General features: G+C 34.8%; 1 protein-coding gene across 7 annotated transcripts in view; it reads right to left on the bottom strand.

The window, feature by feature from the left end:
• LOC129221403 (dentin sialophosphoprotein-like) overlaps positions 1-13172 on the bottom strand; it is a 65234-nt gene that overhangs the window by 13565 nt on the left and 38497 nt on the right. For 3 of the 7 annotated variants that reach the window (XM_054855876.1, XM_054855878.1, XM_054855879.1), the window contains exons 5-7: positions 6205-12165; positions 4557-4958; positions 2242-3204 (exon numbers count right to left, since the gene is read on the bottom strand). In XM_054855876.1, coding sequence (XP_054711851.1) covers positions 2242-3204; positions 4557-4958; positions 6205-12165 — 7326 coding nt within the window. The remainder of the gene's footprint in view (positions 1-2241; positions 3205-4556; positions 4959-6204; positions 12166-13172) is intronic. The other 4 variants (XM_054855877.1, XM_054855881.1, XM_054855882.1 and 1 more) reach the window with 4 other exon arrangements.

Genomic DNA, 13172 nt, shown 5'->3' with positions numbered 1-13172 from the left:
GATACATTTTAAGCTCGGTAAGTTTAGGTACTGAAGCTCAGTGGCTTAATAGCTTCGCGCTCCCACGCCGCAGGCCCGGGTTCTATTCCCGGGTAGGACATGGTCGGTTCAGCCGTTCATCTCTTCAGTGGATCATAAAATGAATACCAAGCGTGCTTGGGAACTACACCCTGGGGGTTCCGCGTTCGGCTGACCACCTAATCGGAACATCTGCCTAGCACCCCAGAGCTCTTGAGGACTTAGATAGGCACAGTAGGCCTTGGCCTCCATTGACTGTCGTACCACTGGGTTTGGTTTGGTTTAAACTTAGGTACTGATGAAACTTTTGTAATAGCAAAATTTACAAAGCGTTTGCATTAACTAATTGATGCCTACAATTCCAACTATTGGTTTTAAACCTCGTAAGTTACTTTTCGTAAAATGGCTTCACTCTAAAACTGTTGCAAATAATGGAAGGCCTTCTCTCATAACTCGTCGTTTCTAATATTCAATTATATCTCAGTAAAATATTCTTATTTCGATAGTGGGAAATTCGCAAAATTTATTCTTGCTCTGAAACATTTTATGGGCTTTAAGTTAAAATAAAAAAAAAAGTCTGTTGATCGTTTACTATTTCTCTGACTAAAAATTAATGTAAAAATGTGGTTACTTATAACAATTTAGATGAAAGATTTAAGACATAAAAATAAAATGAGATAGTTTTGTACACAAAAGAAATAACAGAGTTAAAATGTAATAATAATGTTTTAAAACGCAGTAATAAAATTAACAAAACGAATAATAATATGTGGACGAAACTTTGCAAAGATTTAAAGTATAACGACTTTTAACCAAAATCGTGATAGTTGTAACAAACTTCATTTCATACCGTAGGTATCTAACGCCGCTTAAATGTTAGCCTTTATAATAAAGTATAACATTGGTTTTAAAATAAAGCCGCGCATTACGCTGCAGATATGAATAAAAAGAGATTCACGCTCCCAGCTGATCGTCAAACAAATATCAAACTACAAAACATTGAGGTTAAAATGATAATCTAGAGAACTTCCGAAAATAAAACTCATGCCAAACATTAAAATAAGAATTTAAGCACACCTAACAATTTTAAGGAAAGATATATTTACAAAAAATGCAACATCTATAATGAAAAATTTGTCATTGAACGTTGTTAGTTAAAAGATAATCAAGTAGAAAACTCTTCTCTTAAACAAGAGAAATTTCATTTATTTCAAATTTATCAATCTTATTGTATTATAATGTTATCGATCATTTTAGATTTATTTAAATAGTGTTTAGCTTTAAAATGGTTTAAATTACACTAATCAAATGTATATTGAACATCATGGAAAAAAATCAATTATATGACTAATTTTTTTTTAATCAAAAATTATATTTTTCAGAAATTAATAGTTATTTCTCAATAGTTTTTCTTGTAAATAGTTCCGACATAAGTTTCAAGAATGTAAAACTGTGTGTTTATAATGTTAATTTTTAAGAAATTGATGAACAATCTATGTTTTGAAAGTTCAATTGGTTTAAACATAAAAGTATGAAAGCTTGGATAAATATTTGAAAAAAAAATGGAATCCTTTCTAAAGGTAATGATTCAAACTGAAGTTAACCACCGATGAATTTGTTTAAAGTACTTTCTGTTTAGCAATGCGAAAATTTGAAAAAGAAAGAAAAAATTGGCATCAAACTTTAAAGCGCTTAGAAAGAGTAAAAAAATTTTCAATGAAACAGTTTTTAATTAAAAAACGAATGAATAAAAAAAATCAGAAAAACGTTTTAGAATTTAATAAACCGAATATGAGATTGATTGTGTCTAATATTATCTTATAATATCGTACTGAAAAACAATCAAACCATAATTGAGAAAAAATGAAAATGTAATTAGATATGAAAAAGTCGAACCATTTCCCAACAACGTAGAAAGAAAAAAAAAGTGTGCTGTTAGAAAGTCATACAAAAAGATAAACAAGTTGTTGAATTTGTAAGCTTTGCGTGTATACATTACTCGCAATATTTTCAATTAAATATATGGTAACAATAATTCCTTCCGTAGCTTTCTTTTAAAAAGCTAAAACTATAATAGCTGTATGAGTTAAATGAACAACTACATTTAAAATGAGATTGAGCATAGTAATATGAAAGTACAGACAGGGGATTATAGAATGTTGCAAAATACATTTTTCTCATAAATCATCAATTTAATTGCTAACTTATGAAAAAAGCACTGACCTTCTGGTGGGGTTATTGTTGTATAATCATTAGTGCAGTTTTCAGTCGACGCCATGGTAAAAGGAAATTCATCTGGAATACTTTCGGACGTTGTATAAGTTTCCGGAGATTTAAACATATCCTTGTCTTCATGTGTCTGTGCATTAGTTAATGTGCTGCTCTCTTGTGAGGTTTCAAATGTTTTATTTTCTTCAGCTGTAACTTCATGTGCGTCACTGCTGCTAATGGATGCAGTTGCTGCTTCTCCTGTTGGTTCATTTAATTTAGTTGTTTCAATTTCTTTGGTAGTTAGTTCCTTTACCTTCGTTGTTGTGTCTTGATTTTTTTCAGTCATTGAGGTAACTTCCTCCTTTGTAACTTCTTGAGTTACTTCCTTTGATTCATCGGTTGCTTGATTTGAGTTAGGTACCGTTTCGTTTGATTCAGTTGTTGTTTTCCTTGTTAGACTGGTTGATTCTTCGGGTTGTGCTTCTGCTTCTTGTGATTCAGTTGTACTTTTTTGCGATACAGCAGTTTCATTTTGTGACTCAGCCGTTACATTTTGTGATTCTGTTGTTACTTTTTGTAGTTCAACTGATGTTTCTCGTGGTGTAGTTGTTGATTTTTGTGGTTCAGCAGTTGTTTCTTGTGTCTCACCTCCTATTTCCTTAATCGTCTCATTTATTTCAGTAGTTGTACCACTTTTTTCCGTTGATATTTCATTTGCCTCGTTAGCTGTTTTTGTCACTTCTTCGGTTGTTTTATCAGTTTGTTGTAATGTCGTATACTTTACTGCTGATGAAATTGTTGTTTCTGATGATATAGCATTCGTTTTTGTTTCTGAGGATTCTGACGATGTGTTTATGTCAGGTTGGATAGTTTCCTGAATCGTCTCGTTTACGTCCGTCCCTTCATTTGCTTCTGTATAAGTCTCCTTCTTTGTAGTTTCATTTTCGGGTGACGGATTTATTTCTGTTTTTTCTTCTGAAAAGGCAAGTAAATTTAAAAATTTAAACCAACGAAATAATCATTCACCCCAAGAAATTCAAGAGAACAAACCTACTTTAGTTCAAGGTGTTATCTTAATTAAAAAAAAAAAAAAAAAAAAAAAAAAAAAAAAAAAAAAAACGGATAAGTAAAAAAAGTAGTGACAGATATAAAAGAAGATCTTTCATATTTGGGGATCAAGTTTTTAAAACACGAACTCAAATTTTGACTGTGATTATTTTCACAAAGTGATTTTGCTACGAAATATTGAAGCTAATAAAAGTATATTAATAATTTAAAGCTAAAATAATTTCCCAGAAGTTTTCAATTAATATTTCAGTTACGAATTCAAATCAAATATTCACTTCGCTTATCACATTGAATATTTTGGTATGTAATGAATAACAGAATATATGTTTTTGTTCATTAAGCGCAAACTTTATCTAAATTCAGAATAGATCACGACGCGGCATTTATTTTTGAACTTAACTTTATGTAAAAGAAGATAAATTTAAATTTAATTATGAATCAAATGCAATTTTTGGTGTCAAATTATGAGGGAAAAAAATCAAAACTTAAAAAAAAAAAGTAGAAATATAAAAGTTAATTATTTATTAGGCATTGTGTTCAATTTCTTTTTTGCATATAATGCCCAGTGAAAGTTCTGAGTAATAGTTCTGTGTTTGTAAATCTAAAACTAAGAGTTTTACGACTTACGACTGAAAAATAAAAGGAACTTGGATAATTAAAAAACTGCAAATCTTATCAACGTTTTGATAGCTTTGGTATTTTAGGTGGCTGCAGTGAAGAACTTGTTCCTGTCTTTGCCTTTGACAGTGAATTAAAGTCTGAAAGATGTTTGCCTTAGAATAAATTCCAACTGTATGGAAACTATACCTTCGCAAATAAGGCAAAAACCAAGACTATAGAGAAAACTCGATAGTTGTAAATAAGGTACTAATGATTAACTACAATACAAAGTTTAATGTAGAAATATTTTTAACAATCAAAAGGACATTGCGATAAAAACCGAATTACTGTCAAATATCTGAAAAAATAAATAAATTAATAATGGAAAATATCAGTGATTTTAGAGTAGATATCCAACGATCTTAGAAGTATCCAAGCCAGCAAAGAAAAAATAAGTACTTAAAGGCAAATTTTCGTACGCAAATAGTTTGGATGCGTGCAGGTTTTAGGAACTTTCTAATAAAATAATATTTTTAAAATTTAGAATGGTGTTCTGAATTCAGTACTTGTAAAAAATATTTTTACGTAACCTAGGGCTGAAGTAAGAGCTAAAAATGATTTTAAATAATTGAATTACTGAATGGGAAATGTTATCTCACGCGTTGTTTTTGGCATGAATTCAGTTGTAGACGCTATTGTTGTGGCGGGTATGGCTTCTGTTGAGGATTCAGGCTCTGATGTTATTTCCACAATTCTCGTTGTACCTGTTCCAGATGATGTCGTTTCAGCTGATGCAGAAGAGGATTCTGTAGTTTCTTTTTGAGTTGAACTGTCTTGTGCAGCAGTTGATTCCATTGTTGGAGGTATTAGTGAGGGTGGTGCGACAAGAGGTACTGCAGATCTCGCAACTTCTGTAGAAAGTGAAGTTGACATAGAATCTACATTTGAAGTAGATGCATCCATACATTCCGTGGTTGTTCCAACTTTTGCTGACGAACTTTGATTTCCAGCTGCCGAATTTGCTTCTGCATCTCTTTCGGAATTAGTGGCAGAACCGTCACCTACAAAAATTACATAGAAGGGCATAATGTGTCAATTTAAACAGTAAAATGCTTAAATGAGTAGGGTTACTTCAAAAGAATTATCCGTTTTGAAATGAATATGTTATGAAAAATATTTAACAAAACCACTTAAGATAAATTTTATTTCACCTCAATAAAAATAAGTTAAAGGTGCTCAATTATCTCCACCACTGTATTCACTGCATATCGCATCCTTGAAATGAAAAAAGCAGATCTCAAAACAGATAATTTTCAATGGATTCGACTGAGATATTTTCAAAATTTTGAAATGTTCACCCTGGCTCTCTTCGCTTTTCTTTTGGCTAATCTTTAAAAAATAATGTTGGTAAAAAGACTCTAGTAAGTGACTAGAGTGTACATTTTCTGGCACTTCCATAAAACGTAATTTTTGAGATGTGCCCCTATCATTCCACCGGTGCGATATGTTTTTAACGATAGTTATTTTTGTTTGATCTGCGTGGACGGCGAAGGAACCCTTTTCACGAACGATCCACGGTTTTAAATTGTTGTATCTCATCTTCTATTGTTCGTCGCATTACTAAGTTCAGCAATAGAATATTAGAGCCGAAATCAAGCAGAAAAGTTGTTACAAAAAAAAAAAAAAAAAAAAAGCAAGAAGCGAGGATAGGCATAGCGTCAGCGCTAATTGGCGGCAACTGCTTGAAACTCGTGATTTTTTTTTTTTTATCGGTATACATAATTTGATCAAAAAGGATTACAATCTGAATATTTATTATTTTTTTAAATGTTTGAATGGTGAATTGTTACGTTTTTCTCCAAACAGAAAATATCCCTTTGTGGAAAAGGCATAAAATTAATGGAATATTCAATTTTCAATTAGCGCAAACAGTATCATTTTAAAATATCAAAATAAAACTGCTCAATGTAATATTTTTGAGTCTCTTTATTGCAGTTGCTTCCTTAATAAACTGGTTCACCCATACTCTAAAGTAACATCGTTTTGACATAATGATCTATTTTTTTTCCTATCATAGGGAAAAATGAGTCAATGCTTTTATGGCTATTTCTTGTTTTGTAACTTTCAAAATGCTTCTTGAAATCGCTCGAATGCTTTTAGGATGAAATTAATGTCAAAATTTGACTAAACAAAAACATGAAAATATAATACTTTTGTTGTTTTAAGACTTTAAATGCTGAAATAGGTCAAAAGTGATCCTTTTTACCCTAACGTTTCGTTATTCTAAATTTAGGGAGAAACGCTTACCTGTTCTTGTATCCTTACTGTTATAGTTTGTATCGTGCACAGTATTTTCAGAGTTAGAATGCAATCTGGAATGATGATCTTTGCCACTTTTTGAAGAATGAGGATGGTTTCCTTTACCGGAATGGTGATGGTGTGTTCTATGATGCGATTTCTCATTAGTTTCGGATTGTGTGTTGTTTACGTCTGATCCGTAATGCTCTAAAACTACGTATTCTATTTTTGGCTCTTTATCCTCATGATCGTCTAATTTATCGCCATGATCTAACACAAAAAATTCTTCTTTTTGCTCAGGTTTATGATGTTTCGGTTTTCCTTTGTGCTGATGATGTGCAGTGTGATGTCCATTGTGATGTCCAGTGTGATGTCCACTTCCTGTCTGAGTTTCGGTTTTTGTATCAAAATGTGTAGATGTTTCTTGTGTTGTCACAGTTTCAATCAATACAGTAGTTTCCGTTGGTGCCACAGTTTCAGGTAACTCTTTATTTTCATTTTTTGTCTCCGTTTCAGGCGTAGTTTCCGTGGGAGTAAGTTCTGCAGGATGTTCAGTGTTCTCCTCGTTATCATCACGATTTTCATTATTGACATCTTCATCACCATTATTATCATGTTCATCTAAACCATCGACATGCTCTAACATCACAAATTCTTCTTTCTTCTGAGGTTTATGATGATGTGGTTTCATTTTTTGGTGCCGATGCGAGGCATGATGTTCAGTACCATCACCATTATTATTATTATCATCCAAACTATCGCCATTCTCTAACATCGTAAACTCTTCTTTTTCCCCATGCTTATGATGTGTTGGTTTTGTTTTTTGTTGCCGATGCGAGGCATGATGTCCATTCCCTTCACTTTTTTTATTATCGTTATCTAAACTATCACCATGCTCTAACATCAGAAATTCTTCTTTTTGTTCAGATTTATGATGTTTCGGTTGTCCATCAGACGCATGATGTTCACTCCCTGGTTTCGTTTCAGCTTTTGATGTAGATTGAGAAAGAGTTTCTGGTGGTGTAGAAGTTTCAATCACTACTGCGGTTGTTGTTGGAACTGCTGATTCAGTTGCTTTAACCTCTGTCGTACTTTCAGTAGGAATCGAACTATTTTCTAAAGAGGCTGTTGTAACTTTCTCATCATGCGTTTTCACATGTTTGTGGCCTTTGTGATGATGTTCTGAGTGTGGTTTTGCTGGTTTTTTAGTGGTCTGGGAGTGATTTGATGGAGAGGTATTCCGACTATTGTCATTTTTATTTGTTGCAGTTACTGAGGAATGGTCTCCATCTGTACTTGATACGATACTTGTTGCATTATCATCATATAAGTCACTGGGTGTAGTAGCTTTTGTTACCATTTCGGTTGTTTTCTTTGTACTAGTTCCTTGTAAGTGCTTCTTTTTGGAGCCATTTGTTTTTTTAGGAGAGGTTTGTGACTTTGCTTTGTGTTTAGGTTTCTGAGTTTTCTTGTGATGCTTTTTATGACTTTGTCTGTTTAAATTCTTTGATTTTCGTGACTTTGCATTAGCAGAACTTTTTGAAGTGGACTTTTGTGAAGAAGGTGTATTTTGAGAAGTAAGAGAGCTTAGTGTGGTGGAGTCACTTTTCATTCCATCATCCGTGTTTTGAGCATAACTTGAACTAAGTGAATCTTCAGAACTCATGGTTTTCGAGTTTTCACCAGTATCAGTACTCATAATTAAATCTCTTAATGGTGTCATTGTTGAAGTAGCAACAGACGAATCACTAATGGTAGTTGATTCATCATACGACGTTGTTGCTCTTGTCATCATGTCAGTTGTTTTCATGGCATTATTTCTTTCTGCATGTGTCTGTTTGGAGCCATTTGTCTTTTTATTGGGAGTATGGGACTTTTTATTGTGCATAGAATTACGTGCGTTATTGTGATGGTTTTTCCGACTTTGTCTGTTGGAACTTTTTGTTTTTCGTGCATTATTTCCTGGTATTTGTTTCTGTGTGGAGCCATTCGTTTTTTTACGAGAGGTTTGTGACCTTCCCTTATGACTTTTTTTGTGATGCTTTTTCCGACTTTGTCTGTTGGAACTCTTTGTTTTTTGTGACTTCTCCGTAGCAGAAGTGTCCGAACTGGACTTTTGGGAAGAAGGTGTGCTTTGAGATGTGGGGTAACTAACAGTAGTGGAATCCCAATTATTCGTTACATCATCAGCACTTGGTACGTAACTTGAACCATTTGAATCTTCGGAACTCATGATTTTTGTGTTTTCACCATCACTAGTACTCATAAATAAGTCTTCTAATGGCATCATTTTGGAAGTAGCAATAGAAGAATCACTGATGGTAGTTGATTCATCATACGAGTAACTCGACGTTGTTGCTCTTGCCATCATGTGGGTTGTTTTCATTGCATTATTTCGTTCTAATTGTGTCTGTTTGGAGCCATTTGTCTTTTTACTAGGGGTATGTGACTTTCTATTGTGCATAGGTTTATGTGCGTTATTGTGATGGTTTTTCCGGCTTTGTCTGTTAGAATTTTTTGCCTTTCTTGTATTTTTTCCTGGTATTTGTGTCTGTGTGGAGCCATTCGTTTTTTTAGGAGAAGTTTTTGAACTTCCCTTGTGGTTAGGTTTATGGTTTTTCTTGTGATGCTTCTTCCGACTCTGTCTGTTGGAACTCTTTGTTTTTTGTGACTTCGCAGTAGCAGAAGTGTCCGAACTGGACTTTTGGGAAGAAGGTGTGCTTTGAGATGTGGGGTAACTAACAGTGGTGGAATCCCAATTATTCGTTCCATCATCAGCACTTGGTACGTAACTTGAACTATTTGAATCTTCGGAAGTCATGGTTTTTGTGTTTTCACCATCACTAGTACTCATAAATAAATCTCCTAATGGTATCATTCTGGAACTAGCAATAGACGAATCACTGATGGTAGTTGATTCATCATACGAGTAACTCGACGTTGTTGCTCTTGACATAATGTCAGTTGTTTTCATTGTATTATTTCGTTCTACTTGTGTCTGTTTGGAGCCATTTGTTTTTATACTAGGGGTATGTGACTTTCTATTGGGCAAAGGTTTACGTGCGTTATTGTGATGGTTTTTCTGGTTTTGTCTGTGGGAATGTTTCGTTTTTCTTGTATTTTTTCCTGGTATTTGTGTCTGTGTGGAGCCATTCGTTTTTTTACGAGAGGTTTGTGACCTTCCCTTGTGGTGAGGTTTATGGTTTTTCTTGTGATGCTTTTTCCGATTTTGTCTATTGGAATTCTTTGTTTTTTGTGACTTCGCTGTAGCAGAACTGTCTGAACTGGACTTTTGGGATGTAAAGTAACTAACAGTGGTGGAGTCCCCATTATTCGTTCCATCATCAGTACTTGGAACGTAACTTGAGCCATTTGAATCTTCGGAACTCATCGTTTTTGTGTTTTCACCATCACTAGTACTCATAAATAAATCTTCTAATGGTATCATTGTGGAAGTAGCAATAGACGAAGCACTGATGGTAGTTGATTCATCATGCGAGTAACTCGACGTTGTTGCTCTTGCCATCATGTCGGTTGTTTTCATTGTATTATTTTGTTCTACTTGTGTCTGTTTGGAGTCATTTGTCTTTTTACTGGGAGAATGTGACTTTCTATTGTGCACAGGTTTACGTGCGTTGTTGTGATGGTTTTTCCGGTTTTGTCTGTTGGAATTTTTTGTTTTTCTTGTATTTTTTCCTGGTATTTGTGTCTGTGTGGAGCCATTCGTTTTTTTACGAGAGGTTTGTGACCTTCCCTTGTGGTGTGGTTTATTGTTTTTCTTGTGATGCTTTTTCCGACTTTTTCTATTGGAACTCTTTGTTTTTTGTGACTTCGCTGTAGCAGAACTGTCAGAACTGGACTTTTGGGAAGAAGGTGGATTTTGGGATGTAAAGTAACTAACAGTAGTAGAGTCCCCATTATTTGTTCCATCATCAGTACTTGGAACGTAACTTGAGCCATTTGAAATTTCAGAGCTCATGGTTTTTGAGTTTTCAGCTTGATCAGTACTCATAATTAAGTCGCTCTTTGGAACCATTGTTGAAGTATCAAGATAAGATCCACTGAAAGTGGTTGAATCATTATTTGAATCGCTCGGTGATGTTGCTCTTATCATCGTTTCGGTTTTTTTCCTTGCATTATTTCCTTGTAAATGTTTCTGCTTAGAGTCGTTTGAATTTTTACGAGAGGTTTGTGACTTTACTTTGTGGTTAGGTTGATGATTTTTCTTGTGATGCTTTCTATGACTTTGTCTGTTGGAACTCTTTGTTTTTTGTAACTTCGCTGGAGCAGAACTATCTGAACTAGACGTTTGGGAAGAAGGTGTTTTTTGAGAAGTGAGGTAAGTAACAGTGGTGGAATCCCAACTCATTCCATCATCTGTACTTGGAACGTAGCTTGAACCAGTTGAGTCTTCAGAGCTCATGGCTTTTGAGTTTTCCCCTTCATCTGTACTCATAAATAAATCTTTTAATGGTATCATTGTTGAAGTAGAAACAGACGAATCACTGATAGTAGTTGATTCATCATGCGAGTAACTCGACGTTGTTGCTGTTGCCATCATGTCGGTTGCTTTCATTGTATTATTTCCTTCTACTTGTGTCCGTTTAAAGCCATTTTTCTTTTTACTAGGGGTATGTGACATTCTATTGTGCATAGGTTTGTGATGGTTTTTCAGACTTTGTCTATTGGATTTTTTTGATTTTCGTTCATTATATCCTGAATCGTGTGCCTGCGTGGAGCCATTTGTAATTTTACGAGAGGTTTGTGATCTTCCCTTATGGCTAGGTTTGTGATTTTTCTTGTGATGCTTTTTCCGACTTTGTGTGTTGAAACTCTTCGTTTCTTGTGGCTTCGCTGCAGCAGAACTGTCTGCAGTGGAATTTTGGGAAGAAGGTGTGTTTTGAGAAGTGAGGTAATTAACAGTGGTGGAATCCGAACTCATTTCATCAGCTGTATTTGGAATGTAGCTTGATCCATTAGAATCTTCAGAGCTCATGGTATTCGAGTTTTCACCTTCATCAGTACTCATAAGTAAATCATTTAGTGGTGCCATTGTTGAAGTAGCAACAGACGAATCACTGATAGTAGTTGATTCATCATGCGAGTAACTCGACGTTGTTGCTGTTGCCATCATGTCGGTTGTTTTCATTGTATTATTTCCTTTTACTTGTGTTTGTTTAGAGACTTTTGTCATTTTACTAGGGGTATGGGACATTCCATTGTGCGTAGGTTTACGAGAGTTATTGTGACTATTTTTCCGACTTTGTCTGTTGGAATTTTTTGATTTTCGTGCTTTATATCCTGTGTCGTGTGTCTGTGTGGAGCCATTTGTTTTTTTACGAGAGGTTTGTGACCTTCCCTTGTGGTTTCGTTTGTGACTTTTATTGTGGTGCTTTTTCTGACTTTGTGTGTTGAAACTCTTTGTTTTTTGTGATTTTGTTGTTGCAGGACTGTTTGAAGCGGACTTTTGGGAAGAAGGTGTGTCTTGAGAAGTAAGGTAACTAACAGTGGTGGAATCCGAACTCATCTCATTATCTGTACTTGGAACGTAACTTGAACCATATGAATCTTCAGAGCTCATTGTTTTTGAGTTTTCAACTTCATCAGTACCCATAGTTAAATCTCCTACTGGTATCATTGTTGAAGTATCGACAGACGAACCACGGAAAGTTGTTGAATCATTATCTGAATCGCTTGGAGTTGTTGCCCTTGTCATCATTCCGTTTTTTTTCCTTGTACTGTTTCCTTGTAAATGTTTCTGTTTGGAGCCATTTGAATTTTTACGAGACGTTTGTGACTTTCCTTTGTGGTTATGTTTATGATTTTTCTTGTGATGATTTCGATTATGATGGTGCTTTTTACGAATACGAATTTCTGAGTTTTTCTGCTCTTGTTTTTTATTAGTATTCGTTTCTAAGCTACTAGATTTTTTCTGCTCCATTCCAAGTAGATCATCTGTGTGAGACATATCTGGAAAAAATAGTTCTAATGAATAAATTATTTCATTTCATCTTCAAATTATATGTTTTAAATCGTAAAATTTATTTGAAATGAAAGTTGTTTATTGCGGGTTTGAAAAGCAATGTACGTTGAAGATTTAAGTTCGTAAAAGATATATCAGTTGCCGTAAATACTCTCTGTCACATAAAATACTTGCACCAGAAGGAAACGGGCTATCAACACGAAACTTTAGATGTATAAGGTGTATAAGGAAATATTTTTTTTCAGTTTTTAAATCAGAACGAAAGATTGTTTGATTAAGAAGGTATGCCACGAAAAAGTTTAGAAATCAATAAATTTTGTAGCTACCTCAGAAACACGGCATGCAGCCCCGAATCTATAAATTTTGGGCCTCCTGCAACTATTATGCAGGGCCCCTCCGCAGAGGGCAGCAGTGCAAAGTTAATAAGTATTAGTGATAGTGTTTTTAAATTTTTATTTTAAATTTGTTGGGCCGTTGGGTCCTTTAATGACGTCCCCCCCCCCCTTCATACTGCGGGGTCTGTGGGTACGCAGATCCGGGCCTGGCGGCATGGTATCGAGACAAGTAGATCACCTATGACCAGAACATGATGCCATAATCTTTGCAATTAGGCAGTTAACTCACTAGTAATCTTGGGCGGCTGAGATGGATTTCCAAGTAGGACTTAATCGTGCTCTATTGGTGAAAGATCTAGTGACCTAACAAGCTACGGGAGCACTTTATTTCCTTGAAGATATTGTCGAGAGAAAGTTGTGAAATGTGTGTACGACCGTTGTCTAGCTGATAAATGTCACTTCTGGGACTTAATCGCATAGGTAGCACAACCACCCTTAAAATGATGTTCTCGTAACTGCGAGTCCGTATAGTGTCTAGAAAGAGTACAATAGACTATCGTGTGTCCAGACAAATCGTTCCCTAACTGTTACATACTGTGTAATCTCCTTAAGTCGCTCAAGGAAGCTTTAACATGCGTGTTCGTAGGTCATCGACACTG

The sequence above is a fragment of the Uloborus diversus genome, chromosome 4 (assembly GCF_026930045.1).
Source record: "Uloborus diversus isolate 005 chromosome 4, Udiv.v.3.1, whole genome shotgun sequence".
Lineage (NCBI taxonomy): Eukaryota > Metazoa > Arthropoda > Arachnida > Araneae > Uloboridae > Uloborus > Uloborus diversus.
The sequence above is the reverse complement of the archived record's forward strand: the minus strand, read 5'-3'. Positions and strand labels throughout refer to the sequence as shown.